Genomic DNA, 23,763 nt, shown 5'->3' with positions numbered 1-23,763 from the left:
TCTTTTTGTCGTCATTCATCTCGAGAATGAGTTATCGCAAGCGTGGCTCGTGCGGGCGGTTAGCAACCGTAACACAGTGCCTGGCGCGAGCACCTGTTAATACGATGCCCATTGACGCCGAGATCTGTACGCCGTCAGTTGCACCGTTTTGTTAGTTACGATCGACGAGCGTTGTGTTTGAACCTTTTTGTGCGTGTCCGTTTCGTGATTTTTTTTTTAAATTTTATTTTCCCCGAGTCATGGAGTGCGGTTTGGAAACAGCCGTCGAAGTCGCAAGTCGATCGGTTTCGGCATCGGAACTTGACCTTGGACGGGACTCTACCTCACCTGCAACGAATTCGAGTCCGGCATCGTTGTCTCCGCCGCCCTCGCAGCGTGCGAACAAACCGAAACTGTCGTTCAGCATCAGTCGGCTCCTGGGTGACGAACAGAAGGAGGCGAAGAAGGGCGAGGACTTTTACGAAGACCCCTTGTGCCGACAGTGTGACGGAGTGCGAAGTAACTGCGTGAACTCAGCAATTGCCACGTCGGTGGGGTGTTGCACCGCTGTCACTCAGCAGTACCTGTCTGACTTAAAGACTTCGTTACCTGGGATGATGCCTGTCTACGACCCTCTGCACAGCGGAGGTCACGGGACTGTAATACGAGTGCCAGCACATCGTCCTGCCCCTGTTCCGTACCCTGCTGCGTTTCCTTGGCTTAGTCCTACAGCCCAAGGCTTAGTGAAAGACAGGATTCCAGGTAAGTCTTTTCCTTTGTGTGCGTGTGTCTCACCCTTCTGCATCATTGTTGTTAAACATTGAGTGGGAGGTCACTCCATTCACAAAAAGAAAAAAAGAAAACATATTTTGCGTCTATTTTTATGGCTTGTTAAATAACGCATTGAAATGGGAAACCGAGTCAGTCCAACATCGCAATGCATAGCTATGACTAAAGGGAACACACGGGACGGCCAAGATAAGCTTTCACCTGTTGGGATTCAATAAGAATGTTTCCGATGGCCAATACTTTGTCCAAACGAGTCTACTTCCTTTTTTTTTTTTTTTTTTTTTTTGCGTGAAAATCTTTCTCCAATAATTCACCGATCTCTGACTATCCGATGGTAACTTATTTAACCATGTTGTACAGGTTCAAATTATTTGACAGGCACGTGCATATTCTTATATTCAACAACAAGTTATAGAAATGTCTCTGAAAAAAAATTCGCTGAAGAGACCGCGATTAACGCTAACTGGACTGAACCCGATCCAGTATTGCACTTTATGCTTGCAAATAAAATAATGAATCAGTCTTAACCAAATTTCTGGCAAAAGTAATATCGCCCTCCACCTTCAAGCATTGACACATTCTAGCAACCCCCTTGTATAAGAACTGGGAGCGCATTTCCTTAAAATGGCAACCAAACTTATCTTCGGTTCTGTAACCCGGCTTGGCCCCACTCCTAAAACTGGAATGCTGTGGTCAATCAGGTCGCAATCATGCCGTATGGTCAATCTATTATAACCAACTGTCCAACTCATGATCGTAATCCCACACTTGTTCACATCAATATCTTTGATGCAGCGATCGAACTGGAACAGGAAATATTTCGAACGATAAATGCGGGATTGATATTGACATTGCCCGCTCTTACACGTAATTTCACGTTTATGTGTGTGTGTGTGTGGTTCTGTATTCAGATAGCCATCTGTTGTTCTGTAGAAAATTAATTTCAAACAATACGAACCAAAGTATTATCTCTTAATTAAAATGAAGTCTTATTCTTAAATCATGAGATATACCTTTCGTAAAATTATGTTCCCCTTTTCGCCATCCTCGTGACTCGTTATTGACTTCGTGTTGTATTTCACGCCGACTGAGGACATTGTTGTCAATAATCCATTTGTTATCTGTCTGATAATCTGAAATCTATCTGTTCGGAATCGTTCAGTTAGCACGCATTGTTATGTGTGGATGTATTGGAATTTTAATTAATTTTTAGATGGTTATTATAATGATTCTTTCCAAGGCGTATTTTAAAATGCAGTATTCTCATGCCTTGTAAATACATTTAAATCAACCAAAAAGAAAAAAAGGCGCTGCCCTGACCTGCGTTGAGCAACATTGGACTTCCAATATCATTTTGTTCTTTGTGAGAGTACAGTGGTTTCAGCTCGTCATTGATTTAGAATGGCCCGGATTCAAATCCCTTTTTAGTTGTGGCTATAGTTGCCGATCTGTGGATGATATGCTGCTGACTTTTATCCGGCGAGATATTCCGAGAGTTATCCATCCTGAAAACGTGAAAATCTGGCCAAGAACATAACCTTGTAGAACCATGTTATACGTCAATGTTTTTAAAACCTTTTTTTTTTTTTTTTTGGATGGAACCACTTCGGTTTAACAATGTATTAGACAATTTCAGTGGCACAGTTTATATTCTCTGTAGTAAACCAGCATCCGGCTTCCATCAGGATAGTCCCCTTATTTGAATCTGTTATCCTACGCTTTTATTTATTTATTTATTTATTATTATGAAAGTAATAAATAATAAAATCAAATCAGTATATTTATTCGGTTTGCATTCCCAAAAGGCAACCATCAAATTCTGCATTGAATTCAGCAATAATCTCTCTCTGAGTCTGGTAGACTCACTGAAACTTGCTGAACATTTTAGGAGGTAATTTATTTAGATGTTTGACAACCAGCTGCCCATAGCTGAATTTCTTGAGATCCAGTCTTCTGTTATTCCCCGAGATTTTATATTTTTGCACTGAAATGGTTAGGGTAATTAATTTATTAATTGGAATGCGTAATTATAAGGGATAACGAACTGAATGGAAGGAATTAGGTGCACTTCTTAAAAAAAATACTGAAATATTGAAAAATCCCAATTTGTTAATATAACATTAGCAAGGATCGTGGTATTTGTTTATTTTCAGTTTTGCCATTTTTATATTTATAATTTTTAATATTAAAATCAATTGTCCTGGTTTGTTTCCCTCTGGAGCATCGCACGATACATTAGCCATGTAGTACAGATAATTTTAGTCTTCGATACCTACCATTGTTCAAGTTTGAACGAGTTAAGTCTGTTCTGTTGAAAAGCTAAAGCTTACAATATAAATAAACATAACATAATCCGCCTGTCTTTCCTGTGGGAAAGTTTATAATTTAATTTCCCACACAAATAAAGTTGCACGCGTGGACTCGGGCACGCGAATAACGTGTGATTTGAATGTGTAATTTTAAATCTTTATTCATCAACAAATACTAGGCAAGTCTAAATAACGGCTGTTAGTTGTTGTTATGTTTCCGACGTTTAACAAGCTGGAATATGTACTTAATTAGGAGGGAAAAGTCTGTTTCTTTATTCTTGAAAGAGAGAGACACAAAAAACAGTACTACACCTTTTATGTAGAAACTGTGACGAGATAATCCATTCTATTTCGAAGAAGTTATTAGCATATAGAGTGGGGGAAAAAAACGGGTGATTGTGGTGCTCAAATCTCAGAGGGGAAAGAGATTAAAAAAAATAATAATAAGAAACTATATTATCGATTAGTTGACCCCTCTTGACTGTTTTCACTTCTTAAATAATTATGCAATTAATGGTAATAAGGGTGATGGATGTTGGGTAGGCATCCTGCACTGTGTTGTTAGTAGGATATCGCTTCAACTATTTCGTGGATTATTGCCTTTTCCTGAGAAGGAGCAATAATCCACGAGGAATAAATTCCTCTGGAGTGTTAGGAATAATTCCTCTCTCCCAAACTTCATTTGAGGCAAAAAGTAATTTTTTTTTTATACTTTAATCGTAAAAATGCTCACAGCTGGCAGAATTATCGGCTGCCTCAACCACTGCTCATCTTAATTGTGCTAATTATACGATTTCTTTTGCTCCAAAGGTGGTGCATATGTCCGCTCTGACATTCCCTGTCAGAGACTTAGAATCTCCTCTTTTCGATCTTCACTTACTTGAAAGCTTTCTATTCTGTCGAATTCATCTTTTGCTTCTGTCGATCTCCCGATTACACCAATCATTTGGAACTCTCTGACTTTCTTTCCTCGAAACTCGACTTTCTCCAGTCTAATAGCAAAGTAATTTTCCTTGGTGATTTTTAATGTTCATAACTTCAGTTGCACGCACCCAGATTGAGATGCCGAGGCTTTTGCGATTACTAATAGCCTCACTTAGCGTGTTCATACCTGTACTGTTTCCAAAGTAATGAAGAAATCCACCAACTAACAAGTCTTCTAAGCACACGGCGAGTCTTAGTGGTCGTCTAGGCGTTTCAGATCACAACTTTATGATGATCTCTTCTCCAGTAGAGTCATTCTCTCATGGTCATTTTTCAGTCTATTATTATTATCTGTGACATGTCTGTTCCTCTTTTCCTTAGTTGGATTACTATTTTAAATCTTCAGATCCCAGAGTTTTCGCAGAGCATTATCAGTGAAATTATGCTTGTGGGATTGAAGTCTTTCATTCCTTATTCCACCCTAACATCTCGTTCCTTATCTAAACCTTGATTTTCCAATAATTGTACTAAGACTGCTCAAAGGAATAAAACTGTATGTCGAAATTTTCTTGCATCAAAATCTCCAGCTTCATTTTCTGCCTACACTAAAGCTCGCAACAGTCATTAATCAATCCAAAATGGATTTTGAACAGGTTAAGATTAAAAAAAAAAGCAAACTTTCTTCTTGTCCAAATAGCAATCTATCATTCTGATCTCTTGCTAAAGTTATTGGCCACAACTTCTGTCCATCAATATTCCCACTCTTTTTCAACTTTATGGTTCTATTTCATCCTTAGATAAAGACAAAGCTGACTTACTCGCATCCTATTTTGCTTCTAACCCTTCTTATATCGACCACCTTGGTAAACCATCTATCATTTCCACTACTCCACTTACTTTGGTCATATTCCACTTAATGCTTCCGATAGACGTACATAGAGATAAAGAATTCTGAATAATAAAAAATAAAGAATCCTGAACAATCTTAATACGAAGAAACTCCAGATTCTGATAGCGTATGTCCAGTTGTTCTCAAATATTGTACTCCTGACCTTGTTCCTGTTCTGTATCGCCTTTTGTTTTTATTCCACTGATGTTTTACCTTCTGCTTGAAAATTTGCTCAAATTCAATGAATTTCTGAAAAGGGTGATAAATCCCTCCCTTCTGATTATTGCGAGTTTCATTTACCTGTACTGCTTACAAAGTAATGGAGAAATCCAACTAACAATTTTTAAACAATCTGGAAACTTCCATCTGATTAGTGATTGCCATTATTAATTCCTTCATTTTCCGTCCACTGGTGATGTATTAGCTATTATGTTATTAATCTTTGGACAGATTTGGTGAAACTCAAACAATTGCTGTTGACATTTCTAAGGCGGTTGTGTTTGGTGTAAAGGTCTTCTAAAGAAGTTTCCAGCTTATGGTCTGCCTACTGTTATTTCAATTGGGTATTTCTCTAACCTCTCACTGCAAGTTAAGATAAACGACACTGTGTGTCTTCACAACTAATGCTGGCGTTCTCCACGGTTCTATTCTTTTCCCACTCTTTTCCGCTTGCATATTAATAGCCTTCTTCCACTGACTGGAACTCCTATCCATAGCATATCTAATGACAACACACTGCATTCCACCTTCCAGTTTGAGAAACTTGCACCGCACAAACAGCCTAAACTTCTCTAATATCCAACACCAATTGCTTAAACGGGGTGGAAAAGACCTGAGTTCGAATCCTATCAACGAAGGGGGAATTTTTATGGGCTTTTTTCGCAGCGTGGCTGTGTTAGTCTGTCTCGGCCGAAGGTAGCATCTCCAGGTAATTAAACGTAACTTTAATCCTTCTAAAACAACTGCCCTGTCGTATTTCTTACAAAAAAAGAAGAAGGAATCCATATTCACAAAAAAGTGATCATCTTCAGTAACACTCAGATTGTACAGATTCATTCATCGTTCTGTACAAATCTCAAGTCCTCTCTACAATCGAATTTTGTCCCCATATCAGGTGACGTTCTCCCTCTCTCACGCTTCTAGACCATTCAAAAGACGTCAATGGCCGACTCTTGCAAAGTTTTTCCACTCTTTGCTTCGTAAATATTCAGCTGAAGCTATCTTTTCTATAGATACTTCCATGGGCACTGTTCTTCGGAAATGGCAGCTATCCCCCCCCCCCCTGCTCTCTTCCAAACACGTCCTGAACAGGCAGCATCCTTTCACTGCTTAACTCCAAGTGCACCAAAACCAACCTTTTCTCTTTCTCATTTATTCCTTCTATTTTTTTTTTTTGGTACCTACTTCCTTCTCTTGTATGTCCTGAAAACAACGAATCTACAGAAATTCAAGTCTGCTGTTAAGGAGAATTTTCTGTCTTCTCAGCCTTCTAGCTAAACACGGTACTAAGTTCTACATTTCATGTTTGGGATTAGCATTAAAAAAAATCTTTAAAAAAAATCTCTCTTTTGGTTCAGAAGGTGTGATGGATTCATTCCTCCATAATTTTGTTATTCAGTGTACATTTATATTATTATTATATTCCCCATCTGCGAATCAGTTATATCTCCTGAATTGAATTTCTGTTTTTGCTCCTGCATCTGACCATCCACTTCCGATTTAAATTGCAAATTGTCAGATGCTAAATGCTAATTGAATTTTTGGGGAAAACAGTTTTAATCAAATAGCAGTTTACACCTTTCATACTTTCATTGTGCTGATTTGTAGCGTCGAAGATGGCAGCGCGTGGAGATGATGATATTGTGATCTGTGAGATCGATACCATAGTGTGGCCGTGCGCCAGCATTTTTTTTTCTCCTATCCAAGGCAGTGAAATCACTTTATTAAAATTTTAAATGTTATTATAAATTATATGTAGATAACACGAAAATTGCTTATTTGATATATGTAAAATAATTTAATTTATTACTTTACTTTGTTACTTTTTACCTAAATACCTTCGTGCTTTAAGATATGGTTAAAACATTTTAAAAGCTTAATCTTTTCCCCGAGTTTAAAAGTAGCGAGTCTCAAAACATAGTTTGATGCTGATATTCGAAAAATATCCATTTTTAGTAATATTCGATTTATTGCTTTGGGTGTTTTGCTCATTATTTAATAATATTTTTATTATATCTGTGTAATAGTTAGAATAACCCCCAGTTACAGACGCAGCATACCTGACTCCTCATAGCCTCAGTTGTTTTGGTGCTTGAAATCTTTCTATTTTGGGCCCTAGCTAACAAAAGTTTGAGCGTCTCTGCGTTAATTTTTTTTTACTTGTAATGAAGTTTAGTAGCTGTTTGCTGAATGTAATATTTTTTAAAGGTCCACTGAAGTATAACCGATGATCAATTACATACGAAATTATAACTTACGCGAATTGATTTAATGTGATTAGACTTGTTTTTTGGATGTTCAAATGTTTATAAAGATTTTGATCGAAAGGGTAAAGGGATCCCCCATCGTTTCACTGTTGAAAACGGAATGAGTCATTCTTGGAACGCCCTTGTGTACTCACAAGGGCGTTGGTATAGTCCTCGTCCTCCCCACACGAGGTGGAAAAGACCTGAGTTCGAATCCCGTCAATGAAGGGGGGAGAGGAAGAGGATTTTTTTTGGGCCTTTTTCATAACGTGGCTGAGTTAGTCGGTCATACGCGAAGGTACAATGACTTTTCATCCCAGAAATTCGGATTTCCGGAAGTGAAATATTTTATTAGGATATCGACATTGTTTGAGTGAATAAAGCGTAATTTTAACTGTTATCTACTCAATAGAAGCAGCACTTCCATCTAAGCAGTGAGAGTTAAAATGAAAATGTAGACAATAAATTGTGTTGACAATAACTAAGGTAATAAGCATATCCTTATTAAATGGGAAAATATGAAACAGCTTTTACGCACTGCTTTCAGATTATCCGTTTATTGAAAACTTTATTTCATGGCAGGAAGTAATTCTTAATTGCAGAATTAGATCTCAAAAAATACAAAATGTATCAATGTTTCTGTTTTCGTTAGAACAATAAGATCTCTGTAAATGAAACATTTTCGTCTGTCCGATTTCGAGCGTGGAATGACATCCATTAATAGTCTTCAAGAAGCAAGTCTCATATTCTTGTTATAATAAAAAAAAACAAACTGCGTTTTTTTCTGCCTCCAAACCGCTTATTATGAAGTTTCTGGAAAAGCAGTCGACACGAAGCAGTTTTCATTCAAGCGCCATCTGACGAGATTAAGCGTTTGAAGCTGTGCCGTAAAACTGATGCCAAAATCTTTCAACCGTGCAAGTTGCCCATGGGATTAGAGGGGTTCTGGTTCGTCGGATCACCACGAAAATTAACACCTGGTGCTGGTTGCGCCTTTCACCTGCTACGTGAATGTAGCTTTTGAAAATGTTAAGTACTCGATTACTCACATATCATAGTTAGGAATACAAATACTTGGTTGAAGAAGAATGATGCGAAATAAGTTACAGAAGGGCGCCCGGTAATCAGTTACGGTGCGCTTCATCCCTCGAGCACCTACAGGGATATGCACCGAGTACCGGGGGAACCGAATTTCGAATATCTATGAACCGTTAATCGTCATTCTAATTAGCCCGTTAATTTTTGGAGTAAAGTTGATGAGCTAATTCAATTTTTGTTTAGATCTTACCATGATTTTTTTACATTTTGTAAGCAGCTGTAATAATCGAAATTTATGGTTTAAATTCATGGCTGGAAGATTCCATTTCCCATAACACACAAACGTTGATGACATCTTTTTATGGTGAACTAACTGTCTTTTCTTATAATACGAGAGGAGTTCACGGAGATCTTTTGAGAAATCGATGCGAAATTAAAACAGCTAGCACTCTTGAGAATGTTTGAGCCAACAATTTTTCTTTTAATGCCTGTTTCAGGGTTATCGCTTTCCGAGTGTTCAACAGTAAACAGTTCGCTTAATCCCCTTAGTAATTTTTTTTATCGTGAACACTATAGTACCAAAAGTACTGGAACACCAAGACAGATAGGCCAAAGACGTCAACGGCTTGCAGATATATTTTAATATGGTCCAGGATGGGGGTGGATATGGTCGAAATACTTCCCTGGACTTAACCAGGGAAGTATTTCTTCATTCCTTCAGCAGAATATTTTTCATTTTGTATTCTGGGGCACCGGGACACATGTTTTTAGAGGCTCTAAAAATAAGGTCAAATATCATAGATCAACAGTAATTATATTAGTCCGGGCTCCCCCCCCCTACCACTACCATCTTCATGACTTGAGGCCCTGGATCTTTCTACACCACTACGCCCCGGTGAATCTAGGCCTACTGTGCTTCCAAAAAGAGTATTGAAAAACCAAGGAATATAACATTTTGTGCAAATTATTGGTTATGCAAATATTGCGGAGGGCAGTGCAATTGCACCGATGTATAAAATATGCTATAGAAAAGAAAGGGTCGTTTACAATCGATATGCCACTTGGTTCGTTTAAATGAACCAAGCAGGATAGCGATTTCAAAGTTTTCTGTATTCCTACAGCTATATTTGGAACATGGTACTCAAGTGAAAGGCGACTGGTTATGCTGAAGTTGAACCCCGACGAGGGAGATCGCGTATGACATGGTCGAAAGAAATGGCATCTGTAGGAGTGGAAGTAGCAAAGGACTCTCTGGAGTACCAAATCTCAATATACGCAGCTTTCATCAGATGGAAGAATTTGGGCGTGGAACCAACCCAGAGAACGTTCTTTAAGCGAATTAACTGCACCAAATATGAGACACTGTGTAGTTGCTTTTTGTGGCAGAATTGAAACTGATTTTATTTATTTATTTTTATTTATTTCGTGGTAGCTTAGATTAGGGCCATTGTGGTATCATTCTTCCAACACAGATGCAGTTATCTGGAACATTGAGTGAATTCGACTTCGTTGATTCATTGAAGATTGTTCCAGATCCATTATCAGATTTTTTTTTTTGTCTTTCGGAAAGCTACAATTCCGTATAAAGTCTAAACTCTGAAATTTCTACCTGAAACTTTTTTAAAAATATCCAACTTTCTAATGATGACATTCATTTCGCCTTAATTAGATGTAAATGGATGAAGCTGACTGAAAAGCTTCATCTGTATGCTTTAGTAAATTCATAGAATGAGTAGATATGCCTTTCGAGGTCCATGTTTCCGGAGACATTAGAAACCCTCACCATTACGAGCACCATTACTTCATTGCAGATTGAAGAGTTGGCTATTCCTTTTTGTTCTGTTCAGTTTTGTTTTAAAAAAAAAACAGAATGCAGGTACTATATAGAAGAAAAAAACCATCTCAAATAGCCATTTTTCAAAACGAATTGGCTTGCACTTACTCCTTGATCTATCCTTCGAATTCTCGGCAGAAAGTGAACAAATGCGTACACCCGAGGTGTTTTTCTTTTTTATTTATTTGTCACAAATGAGGTGCAATTCCTATGACTTTTTGATTAGATGAGCCCTGTTTCTCTTGTGTGATTAATCCATAGTAGCACCACATCGTTCACCACTGAAATGTGACTGAATTATACAAGCGCTAAAAATATCTCGGCATACAGTCGAGCAGCATTTAATATTAGTTAAATCTAGCTGTATGGTACGCTACGAAGTGCATCGATCATGACTAAAAAGTGTATACACCCTATGCAGTACATTAATCACAGCATGATTTAACAGACTTTGAAAGTGATATGATCATGCGTGTCAGGAAGACGAATTCAAGTATTACTGACGCATCTTGGATAATAGACTATCATGCAAAAGTATTATAGGAGACTGCAAAACAGAAGCGGATCCAGTCTTCATGTGCATCAGGGAGAAACGCATAAGAAATTTGTTCTGTTATGATGCAGAAGTATAACATACCACATGCTTTTGGAAGAGCACTGGGCTGGTTATCCCTATTTCCAATCTTCCTTTTTTACAAGGACTCGTCAAACGTGGTAGTCACAAGCAGCGTGGTGAAAACAGGAAGGCTTTGTTGTTGTAGGATTTTAAGAACATCAGCGACTAAGGCCATATTGCTCCTTGTGTGTTCTGTGGTCGATTTTCTGTTTGCTGGACGAAAAACCTGGGGAGAAAACCCTGCTACCTCTCCTGAGACTGCCTAACTCAGCCACGTTGTGAAAAAGACCCATAAATTCCTCACTTCATCGACGGGATTCGAACTCGTGTCTTTTTCACCCTGTGTGGGGAGGACGGTGATTCTATCAAATATATGCTACTCACGCGGACAACTGGAAGGGCAACAAAACAAAGAAAGTTCGCTGTCAGTGTTCATTTTTCGAAGCACAAGGGATGAATCCTTCGGTGGTTTGGGGTATAAGAGTAGATGCCTATAATGACACTGTTCCCTCACGCCTCTTCATATGCCAACAAGAAGCAGCAATTTGCTTGGTTCCAGGAACATATTGAGTGAACCACTGATGCCTGACATAAAACCTTTATTAATTACTAGTTACATCATCTTTTGCACTAGAAGAATCCTACTAACATCAGATTACGGGGATTTTTATTAATAATCCTTTAGGCTCCCGATTCGTGTACATTGTTTGGGAGCCATTCGGAATTCATCAGTATTATTATTAATTTATTTATTTATTATTATTATAAATCCGTTTTTTTTTTTAAATATCTACTCCTTGAACAGCTTGTCCGTCTCGAAGATCTTAAATCAATTACAAATATAATATTATACATTATTAAATATATTAATTAAAGGCTACATTAATTAATACATTATTAAAGGATATATTAATTATATAATCAGCAAAAGTATGACTCTGATGTTGCCGAGTAGACACTTTGAATAAAGAAACGAAAGAAAATCAAGATAAACACGCACACCATATTCAGCGCTGATTTGTCTTTTATATAAAATTACATAGGGTTCAGAGCCGGACCTGCGTTCAGTGGTTGCGGATCACATGCGACAATAGTAAGAAACGGGTCGATGAGAAGCGTATCAACATTGTGATAGAAATGTATACAGGTCACTGAGAATTTTTTTTCTGTAGAGCTTGTCCTGGAGAGCTACTGTAGATCGATGGAAAGCCTGTTGGCAATTGTTACCATTTTGACTATGACATTCGATGACTTTATATTTGAAATGAAGCTCCTGGTTGTTTCTTGTAGATGGTACTTTTGTGCCGTCATATTGGTTGCAGATCGAGAGTTCCGGTACTTCCATTTGGTGAGTGCTGAGTTTTGCCAGAATTTGCACATTTTCTGGAAATGATAAGCTGCCATGGAAGGATTAAGAGTGGCGTTAAGGCTTCAGAGATAGTAAATGGCCGCTTTATTTGTCAGCCACCTCAATACCCCGTACTCTATGCCAAGAAACTTCTGAAGATATGAAGATGCCTTGCAGATTAGGTATAAGAGGTATATAGAGAGAGCAATTGGATTGAGGCATTAGAATAATTAGATTTGGCTCTGTTATTACTGTCTGATCCTGTCTGATGGCTCAGAGAGCACGTTTAATTTTGACTTTGGTAGCCTCCAAGTGCTTTGAGAAATTTTGTATATAGTCTCAAATTGTAATTTTGGTGGCGTGAAGATTGACTTCTGCGGCTTTTAGGCTGTAGAGTGTGTTTAGTGTCAAACGGCACCAGGAGTATCCCCCATCTCCGCGTGCTATACATTGTGGGTGTGAAACAGAACACTGTCAATGCCAGAGGTTTAAAAGTATATGGATTTTGTATTTGTGTAGTGTCGTGTATCGTTGTTCATCTGGTCATTTAGCCGCTGGGCCCCTAATGGGACCCACGTGGAGGCAGACCAGGTACACCACTATTATAGTTATTTACTCTGGCAGGTCCTGCCACCTAATTTCCTGAGATTTCAGTGGCAAGGACCTTAAAAAAAAAAAAAAAAAACGCTATAGATAGGGGTCAGCCAAAACAAAGGGAGTACTAGTTGGGCGATTTGATGTTGTTAAGTTTTTGGGTGTAGGACTCAAGCAATTTGGAGTTGATTCGGACGCTAGTTGTAAGTTAGAGAAGGGGAGGGAGACTGAAGACTGGGGGGAAAAGATAGAGATATGGGGTCCATAGGGAAGATAACCCCAAATCAGTGGAGCAGGCCCATGCCCCACCAGAGTAAAAAAGAGGGGTGGCGAAGGGGGGAGGACACCAGGGATGAACTCCCCCCTCCCGCCTGGGAGTGGAGGCAAAGGACCACGCAAGGGAGCGTGGTTAGGGAGGCCTAATGGCTGCGCAGCTGAGCTGTGATGGTGAGTTCTGTCACTTATGGGACGAAGGAAGGAAGGAGGGGGTTTTTTTTTTTTTTTTTTTTTTCCCTTCTCCTGAGAGGACTGTCACATCCAGGAAGTTTCTTACTTGGATCTTCAATGGGTGGTGTTCGGATGCCGAACTCGTCTAGCAGTGAAGACAGACTGCGCAAACTCTGTAAAGGCGGCGTAGCGCTGCTCGTCCATCATAATGAGGTGCTCACAATGCTGGGGATTTTCTTGCATTTTAGTAGCAAACCTTAGCCGGAATTCGTCATATTCATGGCAATTATACATTACGTGATCCCACGTTTCTTCAGCCCCGCAGTGATACAGTGGATCATCTTCAGTGCCTAGGGATGTTAGCTTCGCTTTAAAGGGTCCGTGGCCTGTCAATAGAAATGTAGTATGGAGGCCTGGTGAGTACCAGGGAGGAGGCTTTGGACTGATGGGGTTTACATAGGGAATGAACTTTTTGATTATCAATCCTTTTGTGGTGGTGTCCCATGTCTCTTGCCAGGTCAGGCTGCTGGAGAAGATGGTCGTTCAACTCGTCGGCATACAAAGCAGGTTGTTATGAGTAGAAGGGCTGCCGTAGGCTAGTGGTCAGGCGCGCGGGTGCATAAGTACACGTGCCTTGAGTGACCGGGGTTCAAGCCCGTGACTGCTGAATACGGTGCTGTTTCTTGTATTCTGTCTATCTTGTTAACTCCTCTGACTGTTTGGTCGTCCCGGAGTATAAACAGAAAATTTATTTATTTTATTCAAAAAGAATGCTAGGGCGGCAGCATATAGCATGGCTAAGAGGACGCCACCTTGTGGTACCCCACAGGAAGTATGAAATTTAAATTGGACTTAATTACGGTTGAAAAGAAGGGCTCTGTCCTTCAGAATGTCCATAAGGAGTTTTAGCAAATTGCCTCGAATCCTAAATGACGGGGAGTTACATCCAGTGCTCAGATGTTTAGGCTGTTAAACGCTGCAGAGATATATAGGAAGGCGACATCAAGTTTTTTGTCAGTCCGTGTCAGGTTATCAAAAGTAATTAGAAATTGATGAGTGTCTCTTTATGACAGAATGCAGGTGTTGTGGGCAGTGTCCAAGCAAGACCGGGGGGGGGGGAGTTGTTTTTAGGATTTTTATAAGTGTGCTGCTTTTGTAAATGGGTCTTAGAGTCCAGATGAGGACTGAAGGACGTGGGATGAAGTCATAAATGGATTTATCAAGTTAACCACAATTAGATGATTATTGTACCATGATAGGTCATGATCAGTATTCAGGCTAGGAACAGTTTCGCACATTATTAGGAATTGATCGTATTAAATGACTGATGAATGTGGTAGCAATGTTATGGAGGCAAAATCAATATGAGAGTCAACAACGCGAAGTTCAAAAGAGGATCAGATCTTTAAAGACTAACCTGATGATGATTTGTAATAGTAGATTTTAAATAAATAGTTATTTTATAATTGAAAACATTTTTTTTGCCATCTACATAAAATTTTTCATAATTCCGCTAATAATTCAATGATTTTTAATAAATGATTAATAATATCTAAATTTTTGACATTAAATAGCCATGTGAAAGGAATAATTAGGTGGTTTTTGGTTCCGTTCGGAATGCTTATTATGGAGCTAGCGAAACTCTACCTACAAAGAATATTTATTTTAGATGTAGAAAGAAAACCTTGGCGACCAGGATAATGCAAAAATATTTTTCAGTAAAGAACTTTAGGTATCGTGTAATGAGCATGATTAAAACACTGGTAAAGGTCGTTTCAATTAAATTAAAGGATAAACGAAGAAAAGGAAAAGTTGGTTTTGTTTTGGAATGGATGCTGACTGGTTTGGAAGAGAGGGGAGGATTATGGAAGGAATTGAAAAGAACAATGCCCATGGAAGTATCTCTTGAGAGAGAGAGAGGGAGAGAGAGAGAGAGAGAGAGAGAGAGAGAGAGAGAGAGAGAGAGAGCATCTATAGTAATTTAAAATTCACGGAGTGTTCATATTTGTGGGCATGATTGTGTTCATGTCCAACAACAGTCTTTTAACAATAAATGTATCATCTGTTATACACGTGCATTTTGCTATATTTGCAAGAAAATATTTCAGGTCTTTCTCAAGCAGGGTTGAATTAGTCGGGATCAGGTGGCGTTGCAGTAATTCTCCGCGATATAAAGAATACAAAATCGTAAATCAAGATCTGTTTGATGGGTGAGCCGTCTTTGGAACGCATGTAGTTAATTGGCATTGATACACCGACATTGGACTGCAGTGCCCTTGACTAATCAAAACGATCCAGCCCAACGACGATTTGTTCAAAACGTACTTGCGAAAGCAAATGCCTGGGTGTGAATTGGAATTTCTTTTGGGATTGAACAGCTATAAATTAAGTTCCTATTTTGAATTTATTATCACACACACACACTTTGAATAATTATTTTTAAGATAGGGATAATGCTTTTTTCTTTTGTTTGCGTTGTGTTTGCTCGCGTGCTTCGTGTGTCCAAAGGCGGCAAACAAGGCCTGTAGAACATCAATTACGCTACTTACGCTGGCTCACTCTGCTTCCTCAGGCATTCAGTCCCACATAGCACATCCGTAGCTATTCCTGGTTTTTCTTCGATGAGCACGGTTCATGGCGATTCACGAAAAGGCCACGTCTTTCCACGTGTGTCTTGTGTACCTCGTGCCGTTGTAATGATCGCGGTAAGTGTTAATGGGTAGAAGATGATAGAAAACAGCGCAACCTTCTCACCTTCGTGCCTGTCTTTTAAAGGCCGCGTATCCGAGTCGTTTCGGCACGTTTTAGAACCCTTCCTTAGATCTGAAGGTATTCGACGAACGCAAGAACGACTTGTTAAGGGGTTGTGATCTTTTTGGCTTCCGTAAACGAAAGCCAGCTGTTTCTTTTTATGCACATCGCTACTGTATGGAAGATTTAATCTTTAAATTATTAGCCTGTTTGCTGTCTAATCCAGGACTGCTTAAAATTAGCAGGAATAAAAGTAAATCGCAACGTGTATTTCGCAAGAATGAACTTGTACTCTGATTTTTAACCAGGGTCATTTTTTTATTATTATTATATTCAGGTGCTTTGAAACCAAATTTATTGGTTCAAGTCTCGTGTGTGTGTGTGTGTAAGGTAAGGTAAGGTATATTGATGTCATGCGGCACCAGGGGTTTCCCCCATCTCCGCGTTGCTTTCATTGTGGGTGTACCAGCTTGCTGGGAATGCCAGAGATTTAAAAGTGTGTGGGTATTGTACATGTGTAATGTCGTGTACCGTTGTTCATCTGGTCATTTAGCCGCTGGGCCCCTGTTGGAGCCCAACGTTGCTCCACCTTCGCCCCGTGGAGGCAGACCAGGAACCCAGTAGACTTAGTTACTCTGGCAGGTCCTGCCGCTTAGTTTCCTGAGATTTCGGCGGCTAGGACCTTTAAAAAAAAAAAAAAAAAAAAAAAAAATCATAATATGTATTTATATGCCCATGTATATACTCATTTCACTTGTCTGCATACACCATATGTTGTATGCCTATACACACCGCTGGGGGTTTGATATTACATAGATGGATAAGCCGAGACTGGGCGAAGATTATTTTGAGTGTTGCTAAATTTAGTGTGTGGGGCGTTCGCATTGTATATAGATAGAGTAGGAGGGGAGACAGAAGACTGGGGGGTAAAGATAGAAATATGGGAGCGATAGAGAAGATGCCCCCAGTTGGTCAGTGAGGCATGCCCATGCCTCACCAGAGAGGAAAGGGGGGGGGGTTCGGCGAGCGGACACAAGGAGTCTCCGCCCCGCCGTGGTAGGTTTGGAAAGGAATCGAGTCAGGTGCTCGATTCTGGTCCCCAACGAGTCTTGATGGCAGTGAAGCTGCATGGTTCAGGTCCATGTGGACTTTTGCAGATTCAGGGTTCAGTCAGTCGCAGAGTTGTAGGCCATGTCCTTTTATTCTCATTGGAGGTATTGAATTTGTTGTGGGAATGGCTTGTCCCATTTAGTTTCCAGTTGTGTTGTTATTTGCTTGTTGGGCTAGTGTGGCTCGGCGTCTGTTAAACAGTTTCTGTGCAAATTCGGTGAATGCCATGTATGATCCTTTATCGTCCAGAATGAATTGCTCCTGATCCTTGGGTGAATGTTGTAGTCTTGTCACCAGCTGGCAGCGGATGTCGTCGTATTGGTGGCAGTCATACATTAGATGCGACCAAGTTTCTGGAATGCCACAAGTGCAGTTTGGATTTTCAATTATTCCCAGAGTTGTTAGTTTGGCGTTTAAGGCACCATGTCCTGTGAGTAGGTACGTCACAAACAGACCAGGTGCATACCAGGTTGGTAATTTAGGTTGGAATCTATGTATATTTGGAAAGAATTTATTTGTTATCCGACCTTTAATGGAGACATCCCATCGTGCCTGCCACGCCTGCAGCAAGTGGGTCTGGAGTCTTCTTTTTTCCGCAATGCGGTTATTTCCTGGATCTCCGTTGAAGTCAAGGTGTGTACAAGCATTGCCTTTAGCGAGCTCATGGAGGATGCCTCTTCTCACCACCTCTAGGTCTAAGGGGAGGGTTCCTGCGATGACTTGCAGAGCGTGTGTGCTCACTGTGCTGCAGGCGCGAGTAGCAGTGAGTAGCATGATTCTATGTATGGAATCAAGTATTCTTAGGTTTGCAGCTGTGGTGGCCTTTTTGTACCAGGCACCAGCTGCGTATGTTGCGATTGGTAAGAAGGCTGCTTTATAATAAAACATCATCGTTCTCTGTTTCAATCCCCAGTCTCTTCGGGCAATTCTGTTTATTAAGGCAGTGCAATTTCTTATTTTTCTTCTTACGTAGTTTAGGTGCGGTTTGAAGGATAAGCGGGTATCCAAGATGACTCCCAAGTATTTGAGCTCTGTGCTGAGCCTTATTGTTCTAGTTCCAATTTTAATTTGGGGTGGTCTGTGGATGTTCAGTGTTCCCTTTAAGAGTATGGAGTTGGTCTTCGTCGGTGAGATTTGTAGTAAATAGTGTGTGGCTCAGTCTTGGAGAATTTGCACAGCGCGGTTTGCTAGTATTTCCAGTTGTGCCCTGGAATTAGCTTCTATTGTTAAGATGAGGTCGTCCGCGAAGGCTTGTGAGCGGACCCCTTCCAGATCCTAGTTTAGAAACTGGTCCATCAGGATGTTCCACATTGTTGGTCCAAGTACTGACCCCTGTGGGCACCCTCTATATATTTTTCTTTCTATTTCTTTGTAGGGAGCTTTTATCTTGATTGCTCTGTCGGTGAGATAGCTTTTAAGCACATTGAAGAGGTTGCCAGGAACCCCTGCCTCCCGGAGCCGACCCAGGACGCTCGGCCACCATAGGGTGTCGAACGCCCCGGCAAAATCAATTGAGATAGCTAGCACGTATTTTTTCTCAGATTCTTGTGCTTGGGCAATTAGGCTTTGGAGTGCATCTACTGTGGATCGACCTGGTTTGAATCCGTACTGGTTTGGTGAAGATAGGTTTGCCTGTTGGTAGTGGTGATTTATTCTGGATAACAGTAGCCTTTCAAAAAGTTTACTTAGTACTGTGAGTAGTGTGATCGGTCTGTAGGAAGATGGCTGTTCTGGTGGTTTGTTTGGATTCTTAATTATTAGTTTAACATTGGCCATTTTCCAATCTTGCGGGTATGCTCCCACTGTGAGGCATAGGTTAAAGAGCTGGAGCAAGAGTTCCGGTTCTATTTCTATGACTTTTTTGATTATTTCCGGCTCCAAGAGGTCTGGACCTGGGCATTTTTTCGCTGCTATACGTGAAGCCGCCAGGATGAGCTCATCCGTAGTGAATCGCGGTTCTGCATTATCTGTTCCATACTTATCATTTTCCCTACAGGTCTGGATCTGCTCCTCCGTTTGTGGGTCTTTGTGGGGATGAAAGGTGACATCTAATATATTGTTTATTGATGCCTCCCAGGAACAGGTTTCTTCTCCTTGGGGCATGACAGTGGTTGTAAGCACTTCACCTCTGGGGAGCTTTTTTGTGACAACCTTGTACACAACACCCCAGGGGTCAGTGTTCCCTGAGTTTGCTACTAGTCTCTCCCAGGTTTCCTTTTTATTTTTCCTTATGAGGGCGGTATAAGCATTTCGTGCTTCTCTATACAGATTTCTGAGCGCGTCCACCTCCTGCTCAGGCCAAGTTCTTCTTGCCTTTTGGAAGTTTGTCCTTTTGGTCTGGACGTCCTTGCGAAGCTGTTGAAGTTCTTGGTTCCACCAAGGTACAGCACCAGGTTTGGGCCGTCTCCGTTTGATTGAGGTGTTTGCAGCCACTGTTATAATTTCGGTGATGATCTTCTGGAGTTCATCAGGGTTCTCAGCTGTGTTGATTTCTTGCATCTTTCTGTTTTTGTTGTCTGTGAGGGTTTTCTGGAACAGGTCCCAGTTTGCAGTTTGCAATGCATAGCGTTGGGGCATTCTTTCTGCTGGCGGTTGTCGATTTAGGTTCCTGTTGAGTTGGAATGTCAGGGCCCTATGGTCTGAAGTGGTCCAGGCATCCTGGACCACCCAGTCTGTGATGTTTCCTGCTATGTTTCGAGTGGCAAGAGAGACATCTATTGTAGCCTCCCAACGGAGGTTGCAAAAAGTTGGCAGCTGGTTTGGTTTATTGAGGACTACGATAGATGAACTCGTAATAAATTCCTCCAGTCTCTGGCCATTCCTAGTACCTTGCCTGTCAGGGGTATGGCTGTGCCAGGCTGGTGATCTACAATTTGCATCCATTCCAATGATAATTCTTTCCCCTCTTAGTAAGTTGGTAGCATGTTGGAGGTATCTGGTGGCTGTGGTTATGTCTTCACCAGGTCTGCAATATAGCGAGATTATGTATAGGGCACCTAGCGCGGTGATAATTTGGGCGCAGGCCGCCCAGTCCGTGCACAGGTGGGAGACTTTGGTTGCAGTGATGTCGGGATTTCTAATTAGGATTGCAGCCCGTGTGTGTGTGTGTGTGTGTGTGTGTGTGTGTGTGTGTGTGTGTGTGTGTGTGTGTGTGTGTGTGTGTGTGTGTGTTCGCAGGCTGATTTGTGTGTTGTTTGGGCTGAAATCGGTTAAATACAGCCGAATTGAAAAAGCTTGTAAGAGCTGCTGCAGCTGAAACCAGACCTCCCAAAGAAAGTAGCAAGTGGTAAACTCGCTGTCATGGAGGACCTGCCAATTAGAACCCTCTCGGTATACATTGTCACTGCTACTGCTTGAAGCTTAACATTGTCTTGAAGGAAACAGAAAATGCCTTTAGGACTCTTGAATACATTTTTACGCTCTCTGTGGTAAGTATAGTTGTTTCGCCACTTGTCACTCGTTTGGAGAGGTATGGGCTTGGTTCCCGTCATGACTAGGAAATCTGAAAGTCCTCCTTACTCGAAGCTGTGTGTCCTGGTAGCCATGTTAGCAAGAGTGCAGTGTGCGGATTCCAGACCAGCTGTCGGTAGTCGTGGATTTCCTCCTCAGTGTCTTGAGTTAGTCAGTCTTAAGGCCGGCTACTATTAGCAAGTCAAATCGAAGGATCTTGACTAAAAATGCATTCGAAATAAATAAATAAACTCCAGGCTGCAGTTAACCAATCTCAGGCGGAGGAAGCCGAGTTTTCACCGTGAGTTTTTCCTGGTTTTTCATCCCGCACAACATGCGAATAGCCCGTGAACAGACGCTTCTACAAACTTAATACACAAATGGCGCTATATGGTTAAAGTCGCTAATTCGTCTAAAACTTAACAACTACATTTGGGAAGTTCTCAATGGATAAGGCTTTACCTTATCCAGTGATAACCTGCAATAGTAATCCGTGCTATAATACCCTTCCACTCGGTAAGAAAATCATTGAAGATGGTACCTTTTGCATTCTAGAATTCACAGACGTTTTTGATCTCCGAACACGAAGTATTCAATCTATCGGCCCCCTACTGAATTCATCAAAACCGGCACGACTTTCTTTTACTAACAAAACTGAAAACAACATCCAGATTCATATTAATGATTAGTCTCTTAAGGGAGTATGCAGTTATCATGACCTGAGATTAATCTGGAACAATCAGATAACTTTCCGTAGCATTTTTATCTAAACCCAAAGAAAATTCTTGTAGCCCTTTTGGCTCATTCGACAGGCACTTCGGATCGCTGATACGAAACTCACTGCTTAATATGTATAAGGGTGCGTTATCCCAACTCTCCAATTGCTTCAGTAATCTGGTTATCAGTCCAGCTCAACAGATACCGTAATTACAGTATAGGATTCGAATTAATACTCTATCGGTCCAATTTAAAATTGGATCATGTGTTGTTCAAGGGATCTCATTGAAATCCCTTCTGAAACGCATTGTTTCCAAGCTCTGTAACTTTGTAATCATATCCTCATATGAACGTGCCTTTGCTATTCACGTTATCTGAGTGGCTCATATTTGGACTCTTTCAAGAAGTTCAATGTATTTTCTCAAATTCGGCCTCCAAACCTGACCCACTATTCAACGTGTGATTTCTCCAGTCATACTTTCCAAAAATGAAAAGCAGAATTATGACATCATCCGTGTGCCCTTATAACTTTTGCGTTTACAGTCGTTTTAATTTCTACCAACGGACTTTAAACAAGATAGCGGTCCCTTCCATTTTTCACTACAATGCAAATCAATTTTACAGTGTTTTAGATTGGGTCCAAGGATATTCTGATTGAGGTATTTTTAGTTTGGTATGCTATCTTATGAATTAAGTGTTTTGTTGTTCTGGTGTGGTCCGAAAACTAAGTTTCATTCGAGGTGCGAAGAATCTTTAGGATAATCTGATATGATTGGGTTTTATATTTCAACCTTACATTTTCAGACAAGATTGAAACAACTTCCATTACTCTTAACTTATGATGAAATAATTGGAAAGTGTGCTCCACCATTAGTTTATACTTTGAATTTGTTTCCTTTGTTTATCCATTTCTACCAACGGACTTTAAACATGATGGCGGTCCCTTCCATTTTTCACTACAGTGCAAATCAATTGAATTTTTTCACCCTTATTTATCCATTTTTCCTGATTTTAACTAATAAGATACTTGAAAAGCTCTTGTGTTGCTATTTTTTATGGATTTAGCTAACTTATACTGTTACACATTCCTTATATCTGACTTTTATTCGCTGTCTTGAACGCGCAGTAATTTTTCCAAGTTGGTACTTACGGTGGCAGCCAATAGACGTCACAGAAGCGTAGCACTCGGTGTTTCTCAAATCAGTCTAGCGTAATCCAGAGCATCCTCTCCTTCCGACTCCCCGGATTCATGATGATCGCAGTAGAGTGAACGTGTGTGTGTGTTTTGGCAACACCTGTGATGTTATCGATTCGTTCAAAATTATCGCAACAACCGTGACATTCCAGCGTGCCCTGTACTGTGATCCCAGTGGCCTGTAACACTCTCTACCAAACTATGGCTTGTCCACCACATCGAAACAGCACAATTTACTATTCATCAGACATTTCCGTTGCTCCATTCAGTCTCGACGTATACATCAAGCTCGTCCGTCTGTAATGTATACAGCAAGTTAATAAATATTTTAAAAAAAAAAGTTAATAAAAAACAGTCTGACAACACACCCACTCACAATCTGTCCACATTCTAGGGCATCTTACAATCATTAATGCGTACTACCAAGTTACACATCAGCGTTGAATGGGTGCTCACTTGCATCTATTCAGCGGATGTACTGGTTTGTGGCGCAGAACCAGAAAACGCCCAGTTAGCCTTCCATCGTTAATGCTAAACCTAGACGAGATAACTTGAAAATGAAGAGTTTCTAATGCGGGATTACATGCCCAGCCAGTCATTGATCCTTGCATTTTATAGTTCGTCTGCCGAGTAAGAAAGGGCTTGGTTCGAATCCCTTATTAATTATAATGTAGTTTTATATACAGTAAGGCTGAAGCATTTCACTTTTCCGATTGTTCTGAACTGGAATACAGTGTGAACCAGAAGTCAGGCCGCTTTAAAACTATAATAAAATACTATTAATTTAAGAAACTTCAACAAAACTACTTGTATCATTCAAATAAATAGTTGGTGATTATAGAAACTGTACAACGTGGCTATGACTAACCATATATTACCTACATTTGGCTGTATCTGAACTGTCATCACTACTCTACACTTTTCAATTTCAAGACAGAAATTTCAAAATATGCTCAGAATATTTTTGTACTTTGCACTTTAATTTCATTTCACATTTGAATAAATATAATCCACGTGTTGTTTCATTTCGCATTAATTTTCTCTCCTTGCTTTATGATCTCTGTTCGTGACACCATATTCTTTTTTATTATTTAACCAAAGCTACACAAACAACCAAACTTCTCGGACATCCTCCAGTATCTTCTTACATACAGCTTATCATATTTGAAAAAGAACCATTATCGAACCAGTTTTATAAGCTTGTTATTTTTAATGTAAGTTGTAAACTCTGTCACATCCAATTTTTTTCAAAGAGAATTTTGTCTCCTTTACCTTTTCAACTTATTGATATGAAAAATGTCAACAAAT

General features: G+C 40.1%; 1 protein-coding gene across 1 annotated transcript in view; it reads left to right on the top strand.

Moving 5' to 3' along the window:
* The first annotated feature begins 239 nt into the window (after window positions 1–239).
* The window catches only part of LOC150089679 (T-cell leukemia homeobox protein 3-like), a 100,632-nt gene continuing 77,108 nt past the window's right edge, over window positions 240–23,763 (top strand). The window contains exon 1 of the mRNA XM_090390072.1: window positions 240–741. Within this exon, the coding sequence (XP_090246198.1) occupies window positions 240–741 (502 nt within the window). The remainder of the gene's footprint in view (window positions 742–23,763) is intronic.

Source organism: Mastigoproctus giganteus, chromosome 2 (genome assembly GCF_048544385.1).
Source record: "Mastigoproctus giganteus isolate SK-2022 chromosome 2, ASM4854438v1, whole genome shotgun sequence".
Taxonomy (NCBI): domain Eukaryota; kingdom Metazoa; phylum Arthropoda; class Arachnida; order Uropygi; family Thelyphonidae; genus Mastigoproctus; species Mastigoproctus giganteus.
The sequence above is the reverse complement of the archived record's forward strand: the minus strand, read 5'-3'. Positions and strand labels throughout refer to the sequence as shown.